General features: G+C 36.1%; 1 protein-coding gene across 3 annotated transcripts in view; it reads left to right on the top strand.

Annotated features, from left to right (window-relative positions):
* LOC145684924 (uncharacterized) overlaps window positions 1-19866 on the top strand; it is a 204000-nt gene that overhangs the window by 162544 nt on the left and 21590 nt on the right. For all 3 annotated transcript variants that reach the window (XM_081757278.1, XM_081757277.1, XM_081757276.1), the window contains exon 3: window positions 11999-12438. In XM_081757278.1, coding sequence (XP_081613404.1) covers window positions 11999-12438 — 440 coding nt within the window. The remainder of the gene's footprint in view (window positions 1-11998; window positions 12439-19866) is intronic.

Raw genomic sequence — 19866 nt, 5'->3', positions numbered from 1 at the left:
ACGATCGAAATATTAGGGATACACTCACGCACTCAATCACCGCACACGTATTCACAGTGTTATCCAATTACTAGACCGACAATGCCGAAACCGGAACCGGGGCTGCTTTACACACGCGGCCGTCAAAACTGGAGCCAGCTCCGGCAATGTCGGTGCTGGAGCTGCTTTGCACACACATCCTGGTAATGCCGGTGCCGAGAAGTAGTTTGAGTTTGAACGTGAAGGAGAGAACATGAGTCCAGTAATAAACGAACGATATCTGCTTGCCTTGCTGTACTTACATTTTTATTATGATCTATAGGGTAAACGCAACCACAAGACTGGAAATTTTCTTGTACTGTTTGTGCTTTTTCAGTTCTTTCTGTAGTTGTGTTTTAGTTTTTATGTACTTTAATTTTATTTACAACCTTTGTTAGGTTTGGGAATACCTACTTCTTAGGTTGTGATTGAGATTGAAACCCTTGTTTCCTTATTATGAAGGTTATTCATACCCTACATACTGGGTTGCATATTTAACAGGATACATACTGGGCAACTATCCTAGAATCATAATTTCTTCATATCTCCATTTTGTTCATTTTTTTAAAATTATGACTTCATGTATGCTAAAACACATTCTCTATCAAAACGAATCCAACGATCCCTTTGTTTAAATCGTTTAAATAAGTTTCGGCTGTAGAAGATAACAAATTAATATGCATACATACATCTGTGAAACTCGCTTTACGCGTTGTCGTAGTTGGGTAATTCAAACAAGATCCAAATTTCCCTTAGTGAGAATTTATATAAATAGCAAGCCGCTATATTTGTTGTACCTCACAGCCATTTTGATTATTTCATTCTTCATTATATATTATAATGTGAAAAAAGGAAATAGAAAAAACTGAAGTAAACAAAAAATCCAAATATAGGAAAAGAAACAAGAATACACAACGCCTTGCCACTCACTCACTGTAGCTAGATTGAAGAAAGCTATCAGCAAGCCGGCTCCGGCATTACCGGCTGCGTGTGCTTCCACGCATAAGAAAGCATTGCCACCGACAAAACCGGAGCCGGAGTTGACACCGACATTGTCGACGGCTAGGCCGACTGCATTTACCGGTCTCGGGAGTTCCACCGGCTTTTTTGCCGGGTCGGAAAGCGTGTGCAAGCTACCATTTGATTACATTGCCGCCGATTCCATTCACAGGAAAATTGACAAAACTGCATATTTTTAATTTTTAAGGGGTCTGAAGTGGGGATGAAGAAACTCTTCATGTTATTTAAACAACCCTTTTCTTGCACCTATAATCGCATGTTTTTGGTACTTGGAATCGGAAAAAACTTGAAATTTTTGTACGTTTTCGTTAGCATTACTCAAATACATAACCTCCAAACTATTCCAAATTTAGAGTAGTTTTATGAGGTACTGAAAACTGTTTTCCATGTTATTTATATGGGACATCTTCTACACCCCAAAATGTTCAGGCACGTCCGCAGGATTAGAATGATGAAATTTGGCATGATAGTAGTAATGGCAGCACCTGATCTCACTTTGGACTTTGACAACGATCTTTATGACGTCATAGGTCAAAGGTCAATGACCTAGGGGTACCTAGGACCACACCCTCTAAATTTTGGCAGGGGTACATAGGAAACCCCCTTAAATTTTGGAAATTGCCAAATCTAAAAATTGGGTATTGTAGCCTAAGACCATAGTATGTACCTCTAGTAGTATTGGGGGTCTATGTCGTTCCCTTTATGGGTAAAAAATTGCCAAAAAGTCAAATTTCGGAGGTGTTTGACCTAATTTATCCCCATTGATGAGGTGTTATTACCTTATGTAGTTATATGGTCGTATACAAGGGTCCATTAGCTTTCATAAGACATGGGTATATTAATGCACCTCTTTAAATTTTTGGGCGGGGTACCTTGGTCCACCCCTTAAATTTTGGAAATTGTCCAATCTAGACATTTGGTATAATAGTATAGAACCCTAGTATGTATCACTATAAATTTGGGTGATCTACCTCGTTCCCTTTTAGGCGTACAAAATTGCCAAAATATAAACGTAAGCAATACGTTGTACCACGTGTTTGGTTTTTTACCTAATTTATTTCCTTGGATGATGTCCTATTACCTTATATGGTTATATGGTCATGTATAGGGGGCCAATTCCCTATTATAAGACATAGCTACATTTGTGCACCCCCTTAAATTTTTGCGAGGGGTACGTTGGCCCACCCCTTAAATTTTGGAAATTGCTCATTTTATATATTTGGTATTATAGTATAGGACCCTAATATAGATCACTATAAATTTGGGTGGTCCACCTCGTTTCCTTTTAGGGGTACAAAATTGCCAAATTTTAGTGCAACCACGTGCTTGGTTTTGGCCCAATTTATCCCCTTTGATGAGGTCCTATTATCTCATATGGTTATATGGTCATGTATAAGGGGCCAATTCCCTATTATAAGACATAGCTACATTTGTGCACCCCTTTAAATTTTTGCGAGGGGTACGTTGGCCCACCCCTTAAATTTTGGAAATTGCTCATTTTATATATTTGGTATTATAGTATAGGACCCTAATATAGATCACTATAAATTTGGGTGGTCCACCTCGTTTCCTTTTAGGGGTACAAAATTGCCAAATTTTAGTGCAACCACGTGCTTGGTTTTGGCCCAATTTATTCCCTTTGATGAGGTCCTATTATCTCATATGGTTATATGATCATGCATAGGACTCCATTCCCTATCATAAACCATAGGTACATTGATGCACCCCTTTAAATTTTTGGGAGGGGTACCATGGTCAATCCCTTAAATTTTGGAAATTTTCCAACTTAAGCATTCGGTATTATAGTGCATGACCTCAACATGTATCGTGATAAATTTGGGTGGTCCACCTTGTTCCCTTTCATTGGTAAAAAAATTGCCAAAATATAAACATAAGCAATATGTTGTACCACGTGTTTGGTTTTTGGCCCAATTTATCCCGTTTGATGCGGTCTTATTACCTTATATGGTTATATGGTCATGCATATAGGCTCATTCCCTATCATAAACCATAGGAACATTGATGCACCTTTAAAATTTTGGAGGAGTATCTTAGAGGTCCACTTTATCCACTCAGTTTTAGAAATTGTTTAATATAAGCATTTGGTATCATAGTACAGGTCTTCAGTATGTACCTCTATAAATTTGGATGGTCCACATCGTTCCCTTTCATGGGTAAATAACTACGAAAAATCAAAAAGGAAATGAAATCTTTGAGTTTTACGTCCCACAATTATGCCGGTTAGGCTAAAGGAGACGGTGATGATGAATAATGAATGAAATGGTGGAATGAAGAACGTGGGAGGAAACGGGAGAACCCCAAAAAACCCACTCACACGGTGTTTGTCCACCACAAAGTTCACTTAGTGGGGGCTGGATACCAAAAATCAAATTTCGGAGGTTATTGACCCCCTTTGATAAGGATTTAGCACGTTATATGGGTATGTACAGAGGTTTATTACCTTTATATGTTTATGTTTCCTTTTAAATTTGGGATTTATCAAATAACAAAATTCGGTAAACGTTTTCTAGGATCCATTGTAAATGTTGGTGTTCCTCTTATGGCCAAATGTTCAGATTTTAAAGTTTATTGACCTATTTTATTTTTAATACGGCTATATAATTAAATGAGTACAGGATTTATTACTTTTCCGTACGTCACAGGTGTATTTATGTACCAATCTTAAATTTTGGGAGGGGTACACTTCTTATTCTTAAATTAATAATTGGTAATGGTTTTTAGAATTGGGTGGTATCTCTTTCTTTGGGTAAATGATAGTCAAATATGAGTATGGTCACGTGATCTGTTATTGACCTGTGATGGGATTAGGTGTCTAGGACATTGGTACATTTAAACTTTGTAGGATAATTTGAGAATTGTCAAAATGAAATTACGTCATTGGTTTTGATTATTTCCGCCTATGGGCCAAATATAAACGTAAGCAATACGATGTACCATGTGATTGACCTTGATGAGGTAGTGTACAGGGATTCATTTCCTTTTCGAAATTCGTGGAAGTTATCAAATAACACGTTTCTAGACAATAGTTTGTTCTGCTAAGATAAACAATTGACCTATTTGAGACCTAACTACAACATGTAATTATATGATTAATTCTAAGACTTAGGTATATCGAGAGAGATACGTAGGACCATTCTTTAAAATTGGGAATTGTGATAAACAAAATTTTATTATGAGCCGCGAAATTTGAAACAGTACTTTGAACTTTAGTTAAGCTCATAGTCTAAGATCATTGGTGGTGGTTGAATTAACCTTGAGTTTTCAGAAATCTGATAGATACCTTATTGAATCTTATGACTTATAGACGAAAGGCAATACATGCTACAACACTTTCAAATTTAATCACAAGGTGATGTAATCTGACATTGGCAAAGTTATTGTTGGTGCAATTTGATTGCCTGATCACTATCTTTCATACAATCTGATTGGTTGATCACTATCTTTCGTGCAATGTGATTATCTGATGATTTTCAAATCTTTGCTGCATTCAGTTTTGTTTTGTTTAACATTTAAAAATCTTGGTTTGAACACTTTTGTTCAACATTTTGTACTCACTGATAAATATGATCAAAACCGTTTATTTGTTAATCGAATAGTTAAAACCGGATAATGTTTAACGGTTAACCGTGAAACATGAAATTATTTTAGTTGAAACTTTTTGTTTGAAAATTTTTGTTTCAAATTTTTGTTTGAATTTTTTTGTTTCAAAATTTTGTTTGAAATTTTTGTTTGTAAACTTTTTCAAAATTTTTGGTTTCAAAATTTTTGGTTTCAAAATTTTTGTTTGAATTTTTTGTTTGAAAATTTTTGTTTGAAATTTTTGTTTCAAAATTTTGTTTTGAAATTTTTTCGTTTCAAAACTGAAAAATCTTTTCTTTGAAATTTAAGTTTTAAAAAATTGTTTGATTTTTTGTTTAAAAATTTTGAACATTTTTGTTTCCAAATTTTTGTTTGAAATTTTTGTTTCGAAAATTTTGGTTTCAAATTTTTAAGTTTGTGTACTCATTAGTAAAGACCGGAACTGTTTAGAACAAAAACCTCTGGCAACATGGTGCAATAATACACGTCAGAACATGATAATGCAACGTCATCAGTTTTGCATCATCATTCGAGATAGTATTCATGATAACGTCATCATGGCTACTAGTCTGCAGTTTCTAAACCTACGTGATGGGATGATATCATTTACTGATTTACAAAAGAATGTACCTTATTGAATCTTAGCTAGCCAAATGATCCCTACAAAGTTTGGGTTAAGAATCGTAGTTAAGCTTGAAGATGATAAGAATATAATTTTAACAGCAAGATATTTACCCATGGAAGCATCAAAGCAATAACTGTTACGTTTCTTAAATACTGGATCTGTATCTTTATGTTACAAAGGATTCTTGGGTCGAAGTCATCAATTTGAATTTAGTACACAGCCGAATCAGTGAATTTGGTTTCGTCAGCAATTGTGATGAAATCATAAATTCAAACGTCAGCACATTCCTTTCCAATGACGTCAGCCATAGCTCTATGAAATCAGCAAATTCCGTGTCAGCCCATGAAATCATTCGATCAAGTGCGTTTCAGGAGGAAAGTGTGTACTTCTAACGATAAAGAAATCCTCTTCGCAACTATTATCCAATAAATATATTCCAAACAAAACATGTGATGATTGGTATTAGTGCTACAACATTTGAACCTGATTCGATTGGGCAAAGCAGAACAGTTTGGTGTACAACTGACCTGTGAAGAATGGAAAATATTATGTTCACGAATCGACCAAATGAATGATTATTTTCATGATGAGCTAAATGTGACCATAGTCAAATCATTAGGCTCAAATCATGAAGTGGCGCTACGTACAGTCCTCGAGAAGAAGATGGTGCTGTTACGTAAAAAGAGAACATTGCATATCCCTCGCAACATGGTGTATCTAACGCAAACGGAAGGGAACAAATTCATCAACGTATTCCAGTGTGTTAAACATGCAGTGGAAGTCTGCAACAAAACAAGTATATTCCTGAAAAAGTACTATTTTGAGAAATGTCATGCATATTGTAGAACATGTATCTAGATGTTGTGATGGTTGTCAACATCGTTCGTGGGTGCACACCTGTATTGATAAACAGTATATTTGTGATCAAATAGACATTGAGTTTCCACCTATTGACATTACAATAGACCTTAAAAGACTTCAATTGGAATTAAAATTGTGCTAAATACAAACAAGTGTAAGAAGTTCAAAATACATTGTATCGACAATATCCAGATCCTATATCTGGTATGGATGTATGTGATTAACCAGTGCAGTGTAATAAAATGATCCATTTCAATGAATTGTCTTTTTTATTTCAAGTACAACCCCATGTTCTGACGTGTACTATTGCACCGTGATAAATAATGTTGCCAGTGGTTTTTGTTTTAAAGTTCCGGTTCTTTACTAATGAGTACACAAACTTAAAAATTTCAAACCAAAATATTCCAAAGAAAAATTTTTAAACAAAAAAATTCGAACAGATTTTTTAAAAGTAAAATTTCAAGCAAAAAAATTTTGTTTTGAAACGAAAAAATTTCAATCAAAAAATTTGAAAAAAATTTTACAAACAAATTTCAAACAAAAATTTTTAAACAAAAATTTTAAAACAAAAAAATTTGAAAAAATTTTCAAAAATTTCAAACAAAATTTTGAAACAAAAGAATTCAAACAAAATTCTCAAACAAAAACAAACAAAAATTTGAAACAAAAAAATTTAAACAAAGAATTTCAAACGAAAAAATTTTCAAACCAAAAATTTTAACTAAAATAATTTCACGTTTCACGGTTAACCGTCAAACATTACCCGGTTTTAACTATTCGATTAACAAATAAACGGTTTTGATCATATTTATCAGTGAGTACAAAATGTTGAGCAAAAGTGTTCAAACCAAGCTTTTAAATGTTAAACAAAACTTAAAACTGACAGCAAAGATTTGAAAATCATCAGCCAATCACATTGCACGAAAGATAGTGATCAACCAATCAGATTGTATGAAAGATAGTGATCAGGCAATCAAATTGCATCAACAATTACTTTGCCAATGTCAGATTACATCACCTTGTGATTAAATTTGAAAGTGTTGTAGCATGTATTGCCTTTCGTCTATAAGTAATAAGATTCAATAAGGTATCTATCAGATTTCTGAAAACTCAAGGTTAATTCAACCACCACCAATGATCTTAGACTATGAGCTTAACTAAAGTTCAAAGTATTGTTTCAAATTTCACGCCTTATAATAAAATTTTATCACAATTCCCAATTTTAAAGAATGGTCCTACGTATCTCTCTCGATATACCTAAGTTTTAGAATTAATCATATAACTACATGTTGTAGTTAGGTCTCAATTAGGTCAATTGTTTATCTTAGCAGAACAAACTGTTGTCTAGAAACGTGTTATTTGATAACTTCCACGAATTTCGAAAAGGAAATGAATCCCTGTACACTACCTCATCAAGGTCAATCACATGGTACATCGTATTGCTTACGTTTATATTTGACCCATAGGCGGAAATAATCAAAACCAATGACGTAATTTCATTTTGACAATTCTCAAATTATCCTACAAAGTTTAAATGTACCAATGTCCTAGACACCTAATCCCATCATAGGTCAATAACAGATCACGTGACCACACTCATTTACCCAAAGAAAAAGATACCACCCAATTCTAAGAACAATTACCAATTATTAATTTAAGAATAAGAAGTGTACCCCTCCCAAAATTTAAGATTGGTACATGAATACACCTGTGACTTACGGAAAAGTAATAAATCCTGTACTCATTTAATTATATAGCCGTATTAAAAATAAAATAGGTCAATAAACTTTAAAATCTGAATATTTGGCCATAAGAGGAACACCAACATTTACAATGGGTCCTAGAAAACGTTTACCGAATTTTGTTATTTGATAAATCCCAAATTTAAAAGGGAACATAAACATATAAAGGTAATAAACCTCTGTACATACCCATATAACGTGCTAAATCCTTATCAAAGGGGGTCAATAACCTCCGAAATTTGATTTTTGGTAGTTATTTACCCATGAAAGGGAACGATGTGGACCATCCAAATTTATAGTAGTACATATTGAAGACCTGTACTATGATACCAAATGCTTATATTAAACAATTTCTAAAACTGAGTGGATAAAGTAGACCTCTAAGATACCCCTTCCAAATTTTAAAGGGTGCATCAATGTACCCATGTTTTATGATAGGAAATGAACCTATATACATGACCATATAACCATATAAGGTAATAAGACCGCATCAAACGGGATAAATTGGGCCAAAAACCAAACACGTGGTACAACATATTACTTATGTTTATATTTTGGCAATTATTTTACCCATGAAAGGGAACAAGGTGGACCACCCAAATTTATCACGATACATGTTATGGTCATGCACTATAATACCGAATGCTTAAGTTGGAAAATTTCCAAAATTTAAGGGATTGACGATGGTACACCTCCCAAAAATTTAAAGGGGTGCATCAATACCTATGGTTTATGATAGGGAATGGACCCCTATACATGATCATATAACCGTATAAGGTAATAGGACCTCATCAAAGGGAATAAATTGGGCCAAAACCAAACACGTGGTTGTACTAAAATTTAACAATTTTGTACCCCTAAAAGGAATCGAGGTGGACCACCCAAATTTATAGTGATGTATATTAGGGTTCTATACTATTATACCAAATGTATAAAATGGGCTATTTCCAAAATTTAAGGGGTGGGCCAAGGTACCCCTACCAAATTTTTAAAGGGGGGCACAAATGTACCTATGTCTTACGATAGGAAATGAACACCTGTATACACCCATATAACTATATAACTAATCACATTGTATAATATTGCTAATATAACAGGGTTAGCTAGAGAGAAAGAGAGATTTAAAATTGCTAAAATGGTATACAGAAAAGAGATTAAAGCAGCAAAAATTACTGCAAACGAAAATTGGATAAATAATTCAAAAAACAAGTGTGCAGCGGCTTGGTATATAATCAATAAGGAAATCGGAAAATGCAGTATTAAAGACCCCATACCAATATCCGCCAATGAATTCAATGAACATTTTGTAAATAACATAAGGAAATTAATTGATAAGTCAAAAAGTGAAGACTTTTCTTCTGAAAATCAAATCTATAATTTTAGTAGTTTATTAGCGCAGCAAAACCTAAATAACGTTAACTCGAATTTTCAGTGGACTAGAATAAATACCAGGACTGTTTTACAAATTGTTAACATTTAAAATCTTCAAACAGTGAAGATCTTTATGGGTTTTCTAATAATTTGTTTCGAAAAATAATTGATGTTATAATTGATCCTTTTGTTTACTTATTCAATTGGATACTTTTAGATGGAATCTTTCCTGACTGCCTTAAAATGACAGTTACAGTGACTATACATAAGAAAAATCATAAAAGTGATCGTAACAACTACCGTCCTATATCATTAGTCCCAATTATTTCAAAAGTTTTTGAACAATGCATCAAAAGTCAATTATCAATGTACTTTGAACAAAATAAAATATTCCACAGTTCGCAATTTGGATTCAGATCTGGCCTTTCCACGATTAAGGCCGTAGAAAACGTAGTATCACACATATTAGATAGCTTCGAAAATAATTTAAATACGTGTGCAACATTGATAGATCTAAGTAAAGCATTCGATACGGTGTCACATCAAATATTGGTTGAAAAATTATATTATTATGGTATTCGGGGAACTGAGTTGTCATTGATTAAGTCCTATCTTAGATCTTCGTCAATTTGTCCGTATTGTTAACGAAAGATCAACATTTTTGGATGTAACAGCAGGGGTACCTCAGGGTAGTGTGTTAGGACCATTACTTTTTCTTATCTATATAAATGATTTCCCGAGTTTCCTACCTTGTAAATCTGTATTATATGCTGACGACACAACTCTTCTAAATACGGGTAAGAATTTAGTACGTGTTAAAACTAAAAGCAATGAAATGCTTGAAATATCATCTATATGGTTAAAGCATAATAAACTTTATATAAATGAATCTAAAATAGAGACTACATATTTTTCTCTTAGTAATCATATGGCTGAGGTAGATATGCACCATTCCGTAAAACTACTGGGAATCCATCTAGATCCGAAATTAAACTGGAGTGAACATACTGAAAATTTATGTAGGAAATTATCTAGAGTGCTATTTTTATTACGTAAACTGAAAACAACAGTTACAGAAACAATGTTTCTAGCAGCATACTATGCCTTTTTTCATTCTCATCTACAGTATGGCATAATATTGTGCGGAAATTCGCCAGGTGCCCAGACTGTCTTTAAATGGCAGAAAAAAGCCATAAGAGCAATAAAAGGTTTAACTGATAGTGTATGGTGTAGACAATATTTTACGGATTTACAAATTATGACAGTTCCCTCTCTATATATTTATAGTTGTCTTATTACGTTAAAGAAAATGAGAGCAGTTTAGATTATCGTAATAATATCCATTCATATAATACTAGACATAAAGATGACTTAAATACGTCGTATATTAGGCTAAGTATAACACAAAGAAGTTATAAATATACAGGAATGAAACTATATAATACATTGCCAGTGCATGTACGAATGATGTGTGATAATGATTTCAAAAAATATTGTAAATCTTTTTTTGTAATTAATTCTATTTATAGTATCAACGAATTTGAAGACAAGTGTAAATTGTAACTTTTTTCTTTTCTTTCTTTGTATATATTTATTTATATGCTGACAATGTCTATTGCAACAAATGTTGTTTAATGACAATAAATATTCTATTCTATTCTATAAGGTAATAGGACCTCATCCAAGGGAATAAAATTAACCAAAAACCAAACACGTGGTTGTACTAAAATTTGGCAATTTTGTACCCATGAAAGGGAACGAGGTGGACCACCCAAATTTATAGTGATACATACTAGGGTTCTATACTATTATACCAAATGTCTAAATTGGACAATTTCCAAAATTTAAGGGGTGTGCCAAGGTACCCCTCCCAAAAATTTAAAGAGGTGCATTAATATACCCATGTCCTATGAAAGCTAATGGACCCCTGTATACGCCCATATAACTATATAAGGTAATAACCCTCATCAAAGGGGATAAATTAGGTCAAAAACCTCCGAAATTTGACTTTTTGGCAATTTTTTACCCATGAAAAGGAACGACATAGACCCCCAATACTACTAGAGGTACATACTATGGTCCTAGGCTACCATACCCAATTTTTAGATTTGGCAATTTCCAAAATTTAAGGGGGGTGTTCCTATGTACCCCTGCCAAAATTTAGAGGGTGAGCCAAGGTATCCATGCCAAAATTTAGAGGGGGTGGTCCTAGGTACCCCCAGGTCATTGACCCCGGGCCAAGGTCATTGAACTTTGACCTATGACGTCATACAGGTCGGGGGCAAAGTCCAAAGTGAGATCAGGTGCTGCCAGTACTACTATGATTGTAGCCATCTGGGACTAACACGCATGAAAATTGCCAAAATTGTATATATTTAGTTTTTTAAAAGGTCTAAAAGGGGGGGATGAAGAAATTTCCATGTTACTTAAATGGGCATTTTCGTGGGATACAAAATCTTATCTTTTAGAAAAGTTGAAATAAGAGTAGAAACTCGCAATTCGGTAGAGGTGCGAGGCCATAGGCCGAGCAAATGTGGGGGTCTGGGGGCGGAGCCCCCAACTAGTCATAGGCTAGTCTTCTACAAAATTACTACGAATTTGCATAGAATTCATTTCTTTTCCTGCCTAATAGAAGATTTTGATAAATAAATACATGGGCTGCGATGGGAAAGGGTTGAAAATTTTCGCAAATAATATAACTCACGAAGGTATTTTTTCCTTGCGAAGAACAAATGTCTCAGATGGTTATTTTTATTTTCAGATTGAATACGTTGCAAATGAGGAGATCTTCTACGATTGCATTCTGGTGGATCCAAACAACAACGATGACTCAGCTGAAACGGGAGTTATAGAAGTGGATTCTGGCTGCAATCCGACAACAGAAGACAACAAAAACGCTAGCGGAATACTCATTCTTTCCGACGCTGAAGTAGAAGTGATTGATAAAACAGAAGAAGGAGAGCCGTCTGTAGCTAATAAAACAGAAGAAGAAGAGTCGTTTGTAGCTAATAAAACAGAAGAAGAGTCGTTTGTACCTAATAAAACAGAAGAAGAGTCGTTTGTAGCTAATAAAACAGAAGAAGGAGAGTCGTTTGTAGCTAATAAAACAGAAGAAGGAGAGCCGTCTGTATCTGAATGCGGAAATGTTCTGCCAGGAACAAACAATGATGAGCTTAAGACGGAACCGCAAGTCAAAACCCCGTAAGTATTTACAGCATTTTTAAAATCACTTTTCCTTAATATATACAGTGAAACTCTAATTATTCGAACTAAAGAGTTTTAGACAATATAAAAGCAAAGTAATAAGCTTACATGGAATTTAATTTAATCTCCTTCAAAATCCACTGTCTTTAGCTAGCAATGCACTTGTCCCAACTTTGAATTCCCAACTGGAAGCATTTCTGGAAGGCTTCTTTTGTAAGGGCATTGAGCTTATCAGTAGTGGCTCTCTCAATGTGAGGAATGATGTCAAACCATTTTCCTTTAAGCGCGGAGTCTTAATTGTTGGGAAGAGCAAGAAGTCGCATGATGCTTAATCTGGTGAGTAAGGCAGATGTCGACAGACAGGAACAAGTTTTTTCCGCCAAATACTCGCGAATCAAAAGCGAGGTGTGGGAACAAATTTTGCACTCACTCGTTTCATTTGCAAAGTATCGGTTAAAATGATTTGCACGGACGCGTACGAACTACTAAGTTCTTCCGTAAGCTCTCGTGTAATTATTCGCCTGTTTGAACGAACAATTTTTGCCACGTTTTGCAAGTTTTCTTCTCCTCTTGAGGTTAATGAACGTCTCGAACGTTCCTCGTCTTCTACCGACTCATTTCCGCTTTTAAATCGCCCACACCACTTGTAAACAGTTTTCAGTATTACAGTATTATTACAGTATTATTGCCATACATCAATTTCAATATTTCATGAGTTTGTTTTGCACTTTTTTTGCAACTTGAAACAGAACTTGTTCACGCGTTGCTCGAAATCCATGATGCGCCATGCGCGACAGATACGGCAAACACAACCTCTCTGTAGCGGCTTTAGACGCTGACTGACAAGTCAAAACGTGTATCAACTTGACACTGCCTGTCTCAACGGATCAGGCTATCGGACAGAATACTTTAAATGGTTGTAGCGACAGCAGTTCTGCCCCCCCCCCAAAAAAAAACATTCATCGTATTTTTAATCAGATCTTGTACCTTGAGCTAATTTGAGCAGTAATCAAAAAGATAATATGTCGTGAAAGAAAAATTTCTCTAAAACCGTTTTGTAAAGGAGTTTAAAATGAAGTGAAATATGTGAGTTTTATGTCTCACGCTTATGCTGGCTAGGCTAAAGGAGACGGTAAAGGAGTTCTGTTTATAAAACTGTTTTATATAAATTTCTCTATCTGTTATGTTGTCCGTCTGGCAGGAACTAAATCTGAAGGACTCACTTCATAGGACACCATCAGTTTTGACCAAGATTCATAAAGGTTACCAAGAAAGTTCTATCGCTTTTTCACCAATCATCTTCGAACACCGATATGTCACCTAAAACGTACAGATCAAAAATAATCCCCATCAGCATCAATGACCTTCTTCCAACGTTCTGAAAGGCCATGGATTCCATCGCGGTAGAACTTGGTGGGCCGTGAAGCGAAAAAGGTATCAAGTGCATTCTGCACCTCTACTAGGGATTTGAACTGGCGTCATCTAAGGTGATTGTCCAAGGAATGGAACAGGTGATAATCGGACGGTACAATGTCCGGGAGTGAGGCGGATGCAATAGTGTTTCCCATCCAAGGCATAGAATGGTGTCCCGGGTCATCCTAGCCACGTGGGGCTTAGCGTTGATCTGTAACAGGAGGATCCCTTTGCGATTCAGAAGTGCTGGCTAAAGAGTTTTGAGTTTTTCTTGAACACGGCTCAACTGCTGACAGTACACAGGTTACATTGATGCTCTGGCTACCTAGTAACAGTTCCCGATGATCGATTCGCCAGCAGTCCACCAAACACGCAGGAGGACCTCCATCTGGTGGTGCTGGTTTTGGGTGTTTTGGAACCGGTTCAGGGAGGCTAACCAATAACGACGTGGAGCTTCGTTCTGGATCCACTTCTCATCACATGTCAACCCTGTCCAGAAATGGCTCCTTCCTCAGACGAGACAACAAAGAAACACAGGTGTCTGCTCGCGTTACCTTCTGGCCCGGAGTCAAATCATGTGGGACCCATCGACCCAACTTGTAGTGCTTCCCAAGTAGTGGAGGTGCTGCCGAATGGTTTCTCCACTCACACTGAATTATAGTCCCAGTTCCTTACACGTTCTGCCACTATTCGCCTCAATTGTTACCTGAAGATGTTGTTAAACTTGTTAAACCACCGCTGCACTGTCCGCATAGTCACGAAACCCTCTCCAAAGGCCTGTCATTTCTTCCGCTCCGTTTCAGAGGCGTTTGATCCCTGTTTGAATTCGTACAACATACAGGTTCTTATGAGAAACTTCTCGGTTACATTTATAGAAGCTCAAATGTTGGGAAGCAAGTTCATTGATAGAGGTGATTTATCCTTGCTTGGTGGACTACCCGTAGTGCTGTCGAGATTAACGGGTTAGTATAACGTTCAGGATGCAAAACACTAATCTGTCCGTAGAATACAACGATAAAAATGAAATCAAATTACTTTTTTATTTGACAAACCTAAAGACGTAAATATGTTTTCTTCTTTTAAAATATTTATTCATTTCACTAAAGTTCTTAAGAAGGAAAATGAGGAAATGGAATATGAGGACAAATTCAAAATTTCGAACTTTAATTTTCGTGTTGTGTATACTGTGAGAAAACAAACATCTCCTCGCGGAGTACCCTCTGACAATGCTATTTACTTAATAAAAAAAGATAGGCCTAATATACGTAAATTGAAAAGACTACTTCTAGAAGAAACACTTTTTCTTAATACGATACAGTGCTTACAGAGTACATTTAGAGGTACTGGCTAAACATGCGTAACAAAAGTAATTGTTCTGCTGTCATTATATCTATCTATCTGTCTGTCTGTCTATAACCAACAATACATACAGATCGCATAAGTTTTTTAATACAATATTTTATTTCGTGATTTAAAAAAAAAACATGGACGGAGTTAGGAATTGTCTGCTGGGTGTAGACCTTTTGGTTGGTCTCGGACCTGTGGAATACTTCCTAGACAAGTGTGGAGTTAATATGAATAACTTAATATTTTTGTCAAAATGTTAGGGGGCAATGTCCCGCAGGTCCCCCATAGCTCCGCCTATGATATATCAATCCGAAAATTGATGATCCGGGTTACTAGAGTTCGAATAATTGGAGTTTTACTGTACATATTTACTGTTATTTTTGTATCTCAGAAAATTATTCACCGAATTTCATTAAAAAAAAAAAAAAACTTGTCTAACAAAATTCATACTAGCACGTTAAGTATCCTTGTTGCAAAAAAAAAAAAAAAAAAAAAAAAAAGAGAGAGAGAGAGAGAGAATTCTTTGTTGATTTTTATTTTTAGCGAATGTATCTTCATTAGAAGTACACCCTACACTTACAAAATGTGTCTTATCAACTGTCTCACACTAGCAAAATTGCTCTTCTTTTTTTTTACACTGACTAAACAGTTTGCAGTTTCCAACACAATAAAGAAGTGTGGGTTGTCTAACTTGAAGGCCTTCTAGGATACTCTATACCAGTGGTACTCAATCTAATTCCTATCACGACCCCCATTTTATCACATCCTCTTGCCAGTGACTCCCTTATAGCTTCTAGTTTGTAAAGAGATTGTGTTGTATTTTTTAATATATGTATTACGGAGATCTCACGATATCCATCTATTCCTATAATAGTAGAATCCATTTCTTCTATATAGTGGATATAGTAACTTCTCTAAAAGAGAATAGATTAAAACCAAATTTGGCCAGTTCATTCATATTACAAATATCGAATCCGATCCGTGACAAAATGGAGGTGGTTTGAAGATTTTAAAACTTCATAACTCACTTAATTTTGGGTCATATGATTTAAAAGAAAAATAAAATGGTTTCTAATTTTGGTTAAAAGAAAACCTGGACTGTTGTTTAAAAAGTTATTGCGTATTTTAAATGACTTTAAAATATGCGTCACGAAGATTGAACCGGACATCGCCCCACTAGTGAAATATCACATGCTTAATTATCTCATTCGCTTTCAATTTTAATAGTATTTCAATATGCAGTTTTTGTTGCATTTGTATTTTCCTGGTATTTCAATATGCAGTTCTCATTAGTTTTATATCGTACCTCTTACATTTAAATTGATTTTTAAACACGTATGGCAAGATAGCCCCCCCACTTTAGAAAATTGAAACAATGACTAGGTCATTCGTTTGTACTACGTTTGTACCGTTTGTACCGAAAATATTTTCGTTTGTACCATTTTCCTTATAGGGTTACTTGAGAGGTCAACTGGGGGGGGCTATCTTGGCGCCAAGATAGCCCCCCGTATCACAGCACAAAAAATTGGAATACACCATTCGAAAGTAAATCGTTTGTACCGTTTGTACCGAAAAAAGTTTTGTTTGTATCCTGATAGTTTTCGAGAAACAGGGGATGACATTCGGGGGGGCTATCTTGGCGCCAAGATAGCCCCCCCGTATCACAGCACAAAAAATTGGAATACACCATTCGAAAGCAAATCGTTTGTACCGTTTGTACCGAAAAAAGTTTTGTTTGTACCCTGATAGTTTTCGAGAAACAGGGGATGACATTTGGGGGGGCTATCTTGGCGCCAAGATAGCCCCCCCGTATCACAGCACAAAAAATTGGAATACACCATTCGAAAGCAAATCGTTTGTACCGTTTGTACCGAAAAAAGTTTTGTTTGTACCATAACAGTTTTCGAGAAACAGGGGATGATATTTGGGGGGGCTATCTTGGCGCCAAGATAGCCCCCCCGTATCACAGCACAAAAAATTGGAATACACCATTCGAAAGCAAATCGTTTGTACCGTTTGTACCGAAAAAAGTTTTGTTTGTATCCTGATAGTTTTCGAGAAACAGGGGATGACATTCGGGGGGGCTATCTTGGCGCCAAGATAGCCCCCCCGTATCACAGCACAAAAAATTGGAATACACCATTCGAAAGCAAATCGTTTGTACCGTTTGTACCGAAAAAAGTTTTGTTTGTACCCTGATAGTTTTCGAGAAACAGGGGATGACATTTGGGGGGGCTATCTTGGCGCCAAGATAGCCCCCCCGTATCACAGCACAAAAAATTGGAATACACCATTCGAAAGCAAATCGTTTGTACCGTTTGTACCGAAAAAAGTTTTGTTTGTACCATAACAGTTTTCGAGAAACAGGGGATGATATTTGGGGGGCTATCTTGGCGCCAAGATAGCCCCCCCGTATCACAGCACAAAAAATTGGAATACACCATTCGAAAGCAAATCGTTTGTACCGTTTGTACCGAAAAAAGTTTTGTTTGTACCATGATAGTTTTCGAGAAACAGGGGATGACATTCGGGGGGGCTATCTTGGCGCCAAGATAGCCCCCCCGTATCACAGCACAAAAGATTGGAATACACCATTCGAAAGCAAATCGTTTGTACCGTTTGTACCGAAAAAAGTTTAGTTTGTACCATGATAGTTTTCGAGAAACAGGGTATGATATTTTGGGCGGGGGGCTATCTTGGCGCCAAGATAGCCCCCCGTATGACAGCACAAAAAATTGGAATACACCATTCGAAAGTAAATCGTTTGTACCGTTTGTACCGAAAAAAGTTTTGTTTGTACCCTGATAGTTTTCGAGAAACAGGGGATGACATTTGGGGGGGCTATCTTGGCGCCAAGATAGCCCCCCGTATCACAGCACAAAAAATTTGAATACACCATTCGAAAGCAAATCGTTTGTACCGTTTGTACCGAAAAAAGTTTTGTTTGTACCCTGATAGTTTTCGAGAAACATGGGATGATATTTTAGGCGGGGGCTATCTTGGCGCCAAGATAGCCCCCCCCCCCCGTATCACAGCACAAAAATTTGAAATACACCATTCGAAAGCAAATCGTTTGTACCGTTTGTACCGAAAAAAGTTTTGTTTGTATCCTGATAGTTTTCGAGAAACAGGGGATGATATTTTGGGCGGGGGGCTATCTTGGCGCCAAGATAGCCCCCCGTATCACAGCACAAAAAATTGGAATACACCATTCGAAAGCAAATCGTTTGTACCGTTTGTACCGAAAAAAGTTTTGTTTGTACCCTGATAGTTTTCGAGAAACATGGGATGATATTTTAGGCGGGGGCTATCTTGGCGCCAAGATAGCTTCCCCGTATCACAGCACAAAAATTTGAAATACACCATTCGAAAGCAAATCGTTTGTACCGTTTGTACCGAAAAAAGTTTTGTTTGTACCCTGATAGTTTTCGAGAAACAGGGGATGATATTTTGGGCGGGGGGCTATCTTGGCGCCAAGATAGCCCCCCGTATCACAGCACAAAAAATTGGAATACACCATTCGAAAGTAAATCGTTTGTACCGTTTGTACCGAAAAAAGTTTTGTTTGTACCATGATAGTTTTCGAGAAACAGGGGATGACATTTGGGGGGGCTATCTTGGCGCCAAGATAGCCCCCCCGTATCACAGCACAAAAATTTGAAATACACCATTCGAAAGCAAATCGTTTGTACCGTTTGTACCGAAAAAAGTTTTGTTTGTACCCTGATAGTTTTCGAGAAACAGGGGATGACATTTTTGGGGGCTATCTTGGCGCCAATAGCCCCCGCCCCGTATCACAGCACAAAAATTTGAAATACACCACTCAAAAGCAAATCGTTTGTACCGTTTGTACCGAAAAAAAGTTTTATTTGTACCCTGATAGTTTTCAAGAAAGACTGGATAGCATTTTGGAGGCAATCTTGTACAAGATAGGCCCCCTAATATGTACTTTTTCCATGCCCATTAATAAGTATTATGTGCCTATTCATGTGAATTTATGTGTATTTAGAACTCTTGTTGTACATATCCAAATAAAAAGAAGGACTTTCTGGGAATAACGCAACGTTAAAATTGAATCGGCGAGTGGGAAAACAGTGTGAGTTCAATATAAGCCATTTTGAGTTAAAGGCGAACATAACACTAAAGATGTAGAACTACACGTTGTAATGAAGAGCATTACAATTTGGAAGACCTCACACGTTATAGCAGATTGCTATAATGTCGACTGTGCATTTGTGGCATTAACAAACGAAAGTTCTTTCTTCAAATATCTCAAAATGCGTTTTGTGGACTAGTACTGTTTTTCCGCTCAACGATTCAATTAAATTTTCTCTATTTGTGCCCTTTTCCGTAAATAAATACCGTAAAAAGAATAACAAAGTGTGTACAAATTCAGAAAGAAACTGGATTTACAGAAATAATCTTAAACAAAGAAAACTAAAAGATGAAATGTTTGCTCACCTAAACTGCGTCCTTCCACGATTTAGCTTTACACCAACTGAAGAAATTAACTGTTTACATCTGTCACATTAACGGCTCGAGAAGTTTGCCGCTTTCATAGACAATAGACGAAAGCAAATAGGCCATTGGTGAATAATACGTATTTACGGAAAAGGGCAGAAGTAGAGAAAATTTAATTGAATCGGTGAGTGGAAAACCACTACT

This window comes from Thermobia domestica, chromosome 5 (genome assembly GCF_964235325.1).
Source record: "Thermobia domestica chromosome 5, izTheDome1.hap1.1, whole genome shotgun sequence".
NCBI classification, from domain to species: domain Eukaryota; kingdom Metazoa; phylum Arthropoda; class Insecta; order Zygentoma; family Lepismatidae; genus Thermobia; species Thermobia domestica.
The sequence above is the reverse complement of the archived record's forward strand: the minus strand, read 5'-3'. Positions and strand labels throughout refer to the sequence as shown.